General features: G+C 41.6%; 1 protein-coding gene across 1 annotated transcript in view; it reads left to right on the plus strand.

Moving 5' to 3' along the window:
• The window catches only part of LOC136885573 (ATP-binding cassette subfamily C member 4), a 185,833-nt gene that overhangs the window by 56,363 nt on the left and 117,464 nt on the right, over nt 1-12,006 (plus strand). Inside the window, exon 2 of the mRNA XM_067158221.2 lies at nt 2,193-2,303. Within this exon, the coding sequence (XP_067014322.2) occupies nt 2,193-2,303 (111 nt within the window). The remainder of the gene's footprint in view (nt 1-2,192; nt 2,304-12,006) is intronic.

Consider the following 12,006-nt stretch of genomic DNA (forward strand, 5'->3'; position numbering starts at 1 on the left):
CTAATTGGGGTCTTACAAGTGACTTATATGCCCTCTCCTTTACATCCTAACTACAGCCTATAAATACTCTCATAACCACATTCAACTCTCCTAGGTTTTTTACTTACTGACATCACTTCAGTGTTGGAAAGGCTCATTTTCATAATATCATACTCATTGCATCAGTTTTGAAGTTCCAAGATAGACTGCAGGCTTTCTTCATAGTCTGCCTTGGACAAAGTCATCGGCATAGGCCAAATCGCTTACTACGCTTTTCGCTAGCCGAGTCCCTCTCTGCCACTTTCAGTAAATGACCCACGTAAACCACAGAAGGTCGTTCGGGATCTCTGATGAAGAGTTTGAAGGCCGCTGGCGGCTGTTTTCAACTTGAGCACGTCAAAACGGGGAGTGAATGATTTAGTTAGTGCTGAGAACGAGTGTGTAGAGCTCCGTGACACGGATTGACCCTTACTGCGAGGGCTACATAACAGCTATTTAGCAATCTAAGGGATGTGCAAGAAGCGTGATTTCTTTATATCAAATAACAGGATCAATGCAGTATTGAATAAAAAAGGGCAAAGGCAGATTAGGCTTAATTCCAGAGTGGAAAAAACAGGCAAATCCACGACCAGCTACTAGCCGTACACCAGAAGTGGTGAGGAAAGTGAAGTCCCTGTCTCAGGTGGTAACCCTGCCCCCCAAAAGAACTATTGCATCTGAGTTGGGGGTGTCTGTTTCACCATTTTACACCATAATCAACAAGGACCTGCAATTAGAAAAGCGGCATAAGCGCCGAGTTCACGAGCTGTTGCGTCGTCACATTTCGGAAAGTCGCACTGACGCAAGAAAGCTGTATGAGGGCTATCTGGCAGAGGATAGATGGAAAAATGTGGTGAAAATAGACGAAGCAAATGTGTACGTTAGTGGCTGTAACAAACGCCGTGCGATTTACTGCCGCCCAAGAGACAAAACAATGATCGAACATTGCATAAAGAATGCCAGGGGTTCCATGATCATCGCTTCATACTGTTAAAATGACAAGTTAATCATTCGCCGTGTCGCTAATAGTGTGAAGGTGAACTCTACATACTATCAGCAAGAGGTTTTAACACCCATTTTCATCACAGATATCCCAGCATTGTATGGGAAGGCGAAGAATCAGGTATGACTGCATCAAGATAAAAGTAAAGCAAAGTCATCTCCGTACAGGCCACGAAGGTCTTTGCCCCCAGGAACTAACCTGGTACTCATTTTTGGTGTAGGCTGAGTGAACCACAGGGCCATATGCACCTCCGGAAGTGGAAATCTCGTTTCTTAAATTTTAAGACTTCCTGACGGGGATTCGAACCCACGTCCTTCCGGGCGAACGGAGTACGCCTTTACCGCCTCGGCCAGGCAGCCCATAGTGCATCAAGATAGAGCATCCAATACCATACCTCTCGTTCGACTCGCCTGTTCTTAAGAGAATGGAGATGGAATCCGTGCAATTCCTTTTACTCTTTTACTAACATTCCGGTGAAGGCACCCGATGGGGCATTTGGACTGCTAAGAAGGGCCTTAGGAAATAGACGTCCGCACACTATGAATGGCCTTTCGAAAGCGTGTTAGGAGGAGTGGGATAAGATAAACATGCTAACTCGGCGAAAAAGTCTGATGCAATGGAAATTACGTTGTCGGGCTATAATAGGTAGAAATGCTGGCTTTCCAACGGAGCATAATCGTTGGTGAAGACATGTCTTTTCATAAGCTATTTACCCTTCAAACAGAGATCCCGAACGACTTTCTATATGAACAACAAAGGTGAAATATTACAGCCTTGTCTAACGCATGTAAGTACCTTGAACCAGGAAGTCATTCTACCACGAATTCTCACCGTATCCCAATTGTCAACATAAATGCCTTCGATTGATTGTAATCATCTGCCATTAATCCCATAGTTATTTGTTTAGTAGAGAAAGGTACTACGTTCTATAGCAATGTTTGTAATTTATAATGGATTATTAGATTAACCAAAAAAAAAAAACATTCTTTGTTCCTATAGGAAAGCTTCATTCCTATAGTCTGTACATGACAGCCACTAATGAGACTGTGATATCCACATCGTGCTGCTTTGATTCGTTATCCTTCACTAGTGGAGTAGTCTATATAATCTGAAAGTAAACTTTAGTTATATCAACATGCACTGAACTGTAACTGCGTTGTGTTTGTTGCAGCTGGACTATTGACCTCTTCCGGGAAGGATACAGCAAGGACCTGACCGTAGAAGATCTCTACAGACCTCTGACCGACGATACTTCTAAAGTTTTGGGAGACAAACTAGAGAGGTAAGTACATGGAACTGTACAGAGCTGCACCAATAAGTCGACAATTATTTAGCATATGACTACCAGCACATCATGAACTTATAACTAAACTGGACTATTGTAATCTTGAAAACATTTCTTCGCAGATAAAGTATATCCAGTCCAATCAATCAATCAATCAATCAATCAATCAATCAATCAATCAATCAATCAATCAATCAATCAATCAATCAATCAATCAGTTCAATTCAATTCAATCCTGATCTGCATTTAGGGCAATCGCCCAGGTGGCAGATTCCCTATCTGTTGTTTTCCTAGCCTTTTCCTAAATGATTTCAAAGAAATTGGAAATTTATTGAACATCTCCCTTGGTAAGTTATTCCAATCCCTAACTCCCCTTCCTATAAATGAATATTTGCCCCAGTTTGTCCTCTTGAATTCCAACTTTATCTTCATATTGTGATCTTTCCTACTTTTAAAGACACCACTCAAACTTATTCGTCTACTGATGTCCTCCCACCCCATCTCTCCACTGACAGCTCGGAACATACCACTTAGTCGAGCAGCTCTCCTTCTTTCTTTCAATTCTTCCCAGCCCAAACTTTGCATACTATGAGAAACGTAACATAAAGCAATTTCCTCAATTGTGCCGAAAGTTGAAGGGTTAAAGAGCCCAGAAGGGTTTCAAATTGTGAGTCTTGGATTTACTACAGGCCATGACAAATGTTTTAAAATCTAGGAGTCTGCACTCAAACTTAGGAGGCAGGTAATTTTTCTAGTACTCACATCGTTAACATACTGGCGTCAAGCCTTCTGAAAAATAAAACATGGTAGTAATAGCAATAGGTATTGTGTTTTTATAGTTTTATACACTACAACAGATTACCAGAAAAAGGAAAGACAGCAAGACATGCCTCTATGTAGAAAAATTTATGAAACTAGCCAGTTGTTGCATACTTATATTTTGATACTATTCTAAGAAACTTGTAAATAGTAAAATGTAGACATTGTCCTCAACAATACCAAATTGTACATTCCTTTGTATATACGCGATTCCGACATTTTAAAGGATTAATAACTTAAAGATTAAACACTATTTATCTTCTCCCTATCTAAAAATATGATTTACCGAGCTCAGTAGCTGCAGTCGCTTAAGTGCGGCCAGTATCCAGTATTCGGGAGATAGTAGGTTCGAACCCCACTGTCGGCAGCCCTGAAAATGGTTTTCCGTGGTTTCCCATTTTCACACCAGGCAAATGCTGGGGCTGTACCTTAATTAAGGCCACGGCCGCTTCCTTCCCACTCCTAGCCCTTCCCTGTCCCATCGTCACCATAAGACCTATCTGTGTCGGTGCGACGTAAAGCCAATAGCAAAAAAAAAAAAAAAAAGATTCAGAGAACAACCCGCAATTTACAACACAGCCATATGGTACCTTCTGTGCCTAGGAACTTCGTATTCTGTCAATATACGAAAATAAATTCCTCGAAAGCACGCTGTATTTCACTTCACAGTACAATAACAGCTCTGTTAAAATAATCAGTTTTTTTTTGTTGCTAGGGGCTTTACGTCGCACCGACACAAATAGTTCTTATGGCGACGATGGGATAGGGAAGGCCTAGGAGTTGGAAGGAAGCGTCCGTGGCCTTCATTAAGGTACAGCCCCAGCATTTGCCTGGTGTGAAAATGGGAAACCACGGAAAACCATTTTCAGGGCTGCCGATAGTGGGATTCGAACTTACTATCTCCCGGATGCAAGCTCACAGCCGCGCGCCTCTACGCGCACGGCCAACTCGCCCGGTAAATAATCAGTTTAATAGCAAAAGAGGTTCTATTTTGATTCGTATCATTGACATTTGAGTCTGTAATACTTCATGATAGGTTTTTTTTATATACCGAAACGTTCGTAATTAACATTACTTTTTTCTTATATTGCTTCTATGATGATTATTATTTAAAATGACATTAACATTACTATCAAAGCAGAAGTCCTCCATACCGTACTTACCAAGATCTCTGCCGTTACCTAACCTAATTCTCTTGTTCAACAGAGTTCGATAAATGTACAGAGTGTCAAGGGTTTGTGAATCATTACATACTAGTTCAGCGACGCCAAATCGGGGTTTAAATATATAAACAGGGGAAGGAGGAATTACACTCAGCTCGAAAAAGAAGGCGCCAAAGAAAGAACTTAGGCCCCATGGTGACCTGGCGTGTGGGATTTGTCGTGCGCTGATGTACATTATTACAAATACAGTAGAGACAATACACGACACTTACGGATTTCGCCTTGCTAAAATGGGAGACAATTCGACGGTGGCGCTTCTAGTGACTTGACCTGAACAAATCGCGCTAAATTCAAATATCAATGGAAATGTATATACGGAAATGGATAAATAAATTACGTCTAGAAAGACAGTGGTATTGAGATATTAACTTCGAAGTTGCTAAAGCAATTCTGGATAAATGAATGAAGAATTATTTAAAAGGTTATTATTCAAAGACTGAAATTAGACATATAAACAAGGTGTGAAATGGACTGCTGTGAAATGGCTTGATCTTTCATTTATGCATTACTTTTTTAGCTTTAGCATACCTGCCTGAAATCTTACGGTTGGATTTGTCTTTTTCCTCATTTAAAACCAATGTATCATCACATTAAGACATTTGTCAATAAAAATATCGGCGCATTCCTTACACATATGATGCAATTAATTAACATTTAATAGCTGGACAATTTTCCTCTTAACATGAAGCCTACTAACAGAAAGAAAATCTATAAAATCCCGGCTTTAATCTGAGAAGAGGGATAAAAGAAAGAAAAGTTTGAAAATGTTGTCTATAGTGATGCTTTGAGGAATATTTACGTACAATTAGAGTAAAAATGTAACATACCCTTGGCTGTATAGTCGAGGATTTTTAAAGTCGCTGGCTTGGAAATGATCTGAACAGATCTTATAATTCTTATACAAGCGTAACGTCCCTTCTTTCTTGTACACTTTATCCAGACCGCTTCTGTGATATTTCAAAACCCACAGATCACACCTACAACAACACATCGGTATTGAAGGTTAACTGCTGCACTATACAATAAAATATGCATATTATATTTTAAGCCCGTTAAAACATGGGTCGAGCAGGTCAGAAGATTATGAAGTACTATAAAAATCTCGGTCACTGGAAGAATATATATGCAAACACAATATTACTTGCATGTTCTTGTCACGAGGGAACCTGAAGAACGAGCGCGCATTTTTCTCTACTTCGTAATTACTGCAGCCAAACACAGCACATACCTTTCCCCTCATGTTGAGAGGAGATATCAAGGAATGACACAGGCTACTATTTAATTATGTCAACTCACTGAAAACGCATAAATAACACCAAAAACTTCACACAAAAATACACCCTCTCTTATGACAGAATCAGTACCGTTCAGGTCTATCCGCTAGAGTGAGCTCCAATAGCTGTCCCTCGATATCTCGCTCAGTGTCGTGTATTGTCTCTACTGTATTTGATTATTATTTTGAAATCCTGTGTTTGAAAATCGACGCAGGTAGTATGTACGTTATTTATTAAGAACGACGCCTCAGTTTGAACATACATTCTCAAAATATAGCCAAATATGACCTTCTATCACTAATACGAGCAAAATCGACCAAAGCAATAAGAATGGCCGAAATATGCATTTGTATGCAACATAAAATTGCTTTAGCCGAAGTCAGGGACGCACCATTCACAGTTATTTGTCATATTTCGGGTAAAATGACCTCTGGAATTAAATATGACTTTTCCTTAACATTCAAACCTTACTCATAACGCACATTCCTGTCATGACTCGTCTTCCGTAAACCATTTCATTCTCGCGGTGACTCTGCTATTTTCCACGTACTGTTATCTACGTGTTTAGGACCTCACGCTTACGAATAGTATTACAAAGTCCGTGTGTTTGAAGTGTCACTGTTTACTTACCTTATCAGGCTTAGTAATGACGGACAGTTTCTAATCATTGAGTAAATGAAGCAGCCTTGCCACCAAGGTCAGGGGATTAACCAAAGTTTGATTACATACCGGTTGAGAGCTTACCGTAAGTGAATTTACTGATTATGTCACCGCCAATATTCTTATCATTACCGAACGTGATCTTTATTTCAGAGCGATGTTGCTGTTCTTTTCACCAGTGCAGTGGCGGTGGCGATCTTAGTGGGGCAGAGTGCCATTTTACACCGTCCAAAAATTCACCTCCTAGATGTTAAGTCCCCTTGAAACGTGGAGTTTGGTAGTCTTCGGAGGCTGCTAAGACGTTAAATATGGAGAAGGTGGTAGACGGTTTTATATCGTGAAATGAGATTAGAAAGTGGGCATTCCTTCAGAGAACTACATTTCCTAATGGGGATTGTTCAGGCTGTTCATCTGATGGTAGAGCTTTTCACATTTCGTCTCATGAAATACATAATGTACTGTAAGTTATTTATTTATTTATTTATTTATTTATTTATTTATTTATTTATTTATTTATTTATTTATTTATTTATTTATTTATTTATTTATTTATTTACAATTACATACAATGTGCAACAGATTAAACATTATGATGAAAGCTTATTAAGAGGATGAAGGTTAAAAAGTTATTATAACAAGATTGTTTTTTTAAATATATGTAATAGAGGTTTGTTTAATTCAGTATCACAAAAGTTCAGGTGACATACTAGGGTTATCTTGGACTTTCGAAAGCAGGACAATCAAAAATTAAATGCTGCACTGTTTGAGAGGATCCACAAAAGAATAAGTAATCATCTGAGACATTGATGTTAAATCGCTTGAAATATGATTTAAATTTGTCATAGCCAGATAACAATTGTGTAAGCACAAAATTAGGCACGAGAACTTTGTACTGGGATCGATGCTGGATTTCAGGAAAGAACAGTTCTCTCATTACGGATCCTTTAGTGTTTGTGGTCCAGATGTTATTCCACTGAAGAGATGTGTGATTTCTAAGTTTCCTTTTCAGGTAACACATCCGAGCTTTATACAGTACATGAAAAGGATATGTATTGAGAACATGCATTTATGAAGCAAGTTTTATTTTTTAACTTGTGATTATTTTTTATAGTTTCGTACATAAAACATTCCTTAAAATATGCATTTATGAATGAAGTTTTATTTCTCTGCTTACTTGTGAATATTATTGAAAACTCCGCACATAAGACTCGTTCAAACATGTATTTGAGAAACAAGCTCTATTATTGTTTTTTCTGTTTGTTTGTGAATATTGTGAATATACTGTCCGCCTCTGTGGTGTAGTGGTTAGTGTGATTAGCTGCCACCCCGAGAGGTCCGGGTTCGATTCCCGGCTCTGCCATGAAATTTGAAAAGTGGTATGAGGGCTGGAACGGGGTCCACTCAGCCTCAGGAGGTCTACTGAGTAGAGGGGGGTTCGATTCCCTCCTCAACCATCCTCGAAGTGTTTTTTCGTGGTTTCCCACTTCTCCTCCAGGCAAATGCCGGAATGGTACCTAACTTAAGGCCACGGCCGCTTCTTTCCCTCTTCCTTGTCTATCCCTCCCAAACTTCCCATCCCCCACAAGACCCCTGTTTAGCACAGCAGGTGAGGCTGCCTGGGCGAGTTACTGGTCATCCTCCCCAGTTGTATCCCCCGACCCAGAGTCTGAAGCTCCAGGACACTGCCCTTGAGGCGGTAGAGGTGGGATTCTTGCTAGGGGCTTTACGTCGCGCCGACACAGATAGGTCTTATGGCGACGGTGGGATAGGAAAGGCCTAGGAGTTGGAAGGAAGCGGCCGTGGCCTTAATTAAGGTACAGCCCCAGCATTTGCCTGGTGTGAAAATGAGAAACCACGGAAAACCATTTTCAGGGCTGCCGATAGTGGGATTCGAACCTACTATCTCCCGGATGCAAGCTCACAGCCGCGCGCCTCTACGCGCACAGCCAACTCGCCCGGTGAGGTGGGATTCCTCCCTGAGTCCGAGGGAAAAACCGACCCTGGAGTGTAAACAGATTACGAACGAAAAAATGTTCGACTCGTTGCCTGAATGGTCAGCGTACTAGCCTTCGGTTCAGAGGGTCCTAGGTTCGATTCCAGGCCGCGTCGGGGATTTTAACCTTCATTGGTTAATTCCAGTGGCCCGGGGACTGGGTGTTTGTGCTGTCCCCAACATCCCTGCAACTCACACACCGCACATAACACTTTTCTCCACCACATTAACAAGCATAGCAGATGCCGCCCACCCTTATCGGAGGGTCTGCCTTACAAGGGCTGCACTCGGCTAGAAATAGCCGAACGGAATTAATATATTATTACTAAAAGTTTTACATTCCTCCCCTGAAGGGGGAGGCGGGCCTCCTAGGCGGTGACACAATCTTTGAGGCCGTGAGATTTGTAACGAAGAAAGAGATGCTCGGAGAAGGCGGAGATGGTTGGCGGCCGTGACCTATACTAGGAACTGTCCCGGCATTCGCCTTAGTGCAGGAGAATGGAAAACAACGGGAAACCATTCTCAGGACAGCAGGCGGTGGGGACCAGCCCCTATCCGTCTCCCGAATGCAGAGGCTTAGACCCACGACAGAGCCGCGGCCACCCCTCCTCTGCTTGGTTGATCGGTCGGAGTGCAGAGCTGTCGGGCCACTTAGATTTATTTGCATTAATAGTTATTACTCATTTCATATGCCTGTATTCAGATTAATAATCTATCCCCCCTACTAATAATTACGCGAAGTCAGCGCGCCGCCACCAGTGGTGGTTCGTGGGGGTCACAAGAGATGAGGTACAATGTTTTAGGTCTTTTACACGGGTCTTAGTCTCGTCTCTACCCAACCAAACTGCTCTAAAGAAAGTTAACAGAACTGTTCCTGTCACCATCTAGTGTACAGGACAGACTGCTCTAAAGAAAGTTAACAGAACTGTTCCTGTCACCCTCTAGTGTACAGGACAGACTGCTCTAAAGAAAGTTAACAGAACTGTTCCTGTCACCCTCTAGTGTACAGGACAGACTGCTCTAAAGAAAGTTAACAGAACTGTTCCTGTCACCATCTAGTGTACAGGACAGACCGCTCTAAAGAAAGTTAACAGAACTGTTCCTGTCACCATCTAGTGTACAGGACAGACTGCTCTAAAGAAAGTTAACAGAACTGTTCCTGTCACCCTCTAGTGTACAGGACAGACTGCTCTAAAGAAAGTTAACAGAACTGTTCCTGTCACCATCTAGTGTACAGGACAGACTGCTCTAAAGAAAGTTAACAGAACTGTTCCTGTCACCATCTAGTGTACAGGACAGACTGCTCTAAAGAAAGTTAACAGAACTGTTCCTGTCACCATCTAGTGTACAGGACAGACCGCTCTAAAGAAAGTTAACAGAACTGTTCCTGTCACCATCTAGTGTACAGGACAGACTGCTCTAAAGAAAGTTAACAGAACTGTTCCTGTCACCCTCTAGTGTACAGGACAGACTGCTCTAAAGAAAGTTAACAGAACTGTTCCTGTCACCATCTAGTGTACAGGACAGAAGACTGCTCTAAAGAAAGTTAACAGAACTGTTCCTGTCACCATCTAGTGTACAGGACAGACTGCTCTAAAGAAAGTTAACAGAACTGTTCTTGTCACCATCTAGTGTACAGGACAGACTGCTCTAAAGAAAGTTAACAGAACTGTTCCTGTCACCCTCTAGTGTACAGGACAGACTGCTCTAAAGAAAGTTAACAGAACTGTTCTTGTCACCATCTAGTGTACAGGACAGAAGACTGCTCTAAAGAAAGTTAACAGAACTGTTCCTGTCACCATCTAGTGTACAGGACAGAAGACTGCTCTAAAGAAAGTTAACAGAACTGTTCCTGTCACCATCTAGTGTACAGGACAGACCGCTCTAAAGAAAGTTAACAGAACTGTTCCTGTCACCATCTAGTGTACAGGACAGACCGCTCTAAAGAAAGTTAACAGAACTGTTCCTGTCACCATCTAGTGTACAGGACAGACCGCTCTAAAGAAAGTTAACAGAACTCTTATTGTCACCATCTAGTGTACAGGACAGACTGCTCTAAAGAAAGTTAACAGAACTCTTATTGTCACCATCTAGTGTACAGGACAGACTGCTCTAAAGAAAGTTAACAGAACTGTTCCTGTCACCATCTAGTGTACAGGACAGACTGCTCTAAAGAAAGTTAACAGAACTGTTCCTGTCACCATCTAGTGTACAGGACAGAAGACTGCTCTAAAGAAAGTTAACAGAACTGTTCCTCTCACCATCTAGTGTACAGGACAGACCGCTCTAAAGAAAGTTAACAGAACTGTTCCTGTCACCATCTAGTGTACAGGACAGAAGACTGCTCTAAAGAAAGTTAACAGAACTGTTCCTGTCACCATCTAGTGTACAGGACAGACCGCTCTAAAGAAAGTTAACAGAACTGTTCCTGTCACCATCTAGTGTACAGGACAGACTGCTCTAAAGAAAGTTAACAGAACTGTTCTTGTCACCATCTAGTGTACAGGACAGAAGACCGCTCTAAAGAAAGTTAACAGAACTGTTCCTGTCACCATCTAGTGTACAGGACAGAAGACTGCTCTAAAGAAAGTTAACAGAACTGTTCCTGTCACCATCTAGTGTACAGGACAGACCGCTCTAAAGAAAGTTAACAGAACTGTTCCTGTCACCATCTAGTGTACAGGACAGACCGCTCTAAAGAAAGTTAACAGAACTGTTCCTGTCACCATCTAGTGTACAGGACAGACTGCTCTAAAGAAAGTTAACAGAACTGTTCCTGTCACCCTCTAGTGTACAGGACAGACCGCTCTAAAGAAAGTTAACAGAACTGTTCCTGTCACCCTCTAGTGTACAGGACAGACCGCTCTAAAGAAAGTTAACAGAACTGTTCCTGTCACCATCTAGTGTACAGGACAGAAGACTGCTCTAAAGAAAGTTAACAGAACTGTTCCTGTCACCCTCTAGTGTACAGGACAGACTGCTCTAAAGAAAGTTAACAGAACTGTTCCTGTCACCCTCTAGTGTACAGGACAGACTGCTCTAAAGAAAGTTAACAGAACTGTTCCTGTCACCCTCTAGTGTACAGGACAGACCGCTCTAAAGAAAGTTAACAGAACTGTTCCTGTCACCATCTAGTGTACAGGACAGAAGACTGCTCTAAAGAAAGTTAACAGAACTGTTCCTGTCACCCTCTAGTGTACAGGACAGAAGACTGCTCTAAAGAAAGTTAACAGAACTGTTCTTGTCACCATCTAGTGTACAGGACAGAAGACTGCTCTAAAGAAAGTTAACAGAACTGTTCCTGTCACCATCTAGTGTACAGGACAGACTGCTCTAAAGAAAGTTAACAGAACTGTTCCTGTCACCATCTAGTGTACAGGACAGAAGACTGCTCTAAAGAAAGTTAACAGAACTGTTCCTCTCACCATCTAGTGTACAGGACAGACTGCTCTAAAGAAAGTTAACAGAACTGTTCCTCTCACCATCTAGTGTACAGGACAGAAGACTGCTCTAAAGAAAGTTAACAGAACTGTTCCTCTCACCATCTAGTGTACAGGATAACAAGTACAGAGTTCCGATAAATCGAGTGAAAAATTAGAGCATCGCCAGAAGAATGGTAAGACTAGAACATGAGACATTCTATACCTCGTGAGGCTTGAAATACCTTGGTGAAATTGTAGAACCAACAGGATGAGAAAAGGAAGCGCTTAAGTGTGGCCAGTATCCAGTAT

This window comes from Anabrus simplex, chromosome 14 (assembly GCF_040414725.1).
Source record: "Anabrus simplex isolate iqAnaSimp1 chromosome 14, ASM4041472v1, whole genome shotgun sequence".
NCBI classification, from domain to species: Eukaryota; Metazoa; Arthropoda; class Insecta; order Orthoptera; family Tettigoniidae; genus Anabrus; species Anabrus simplex.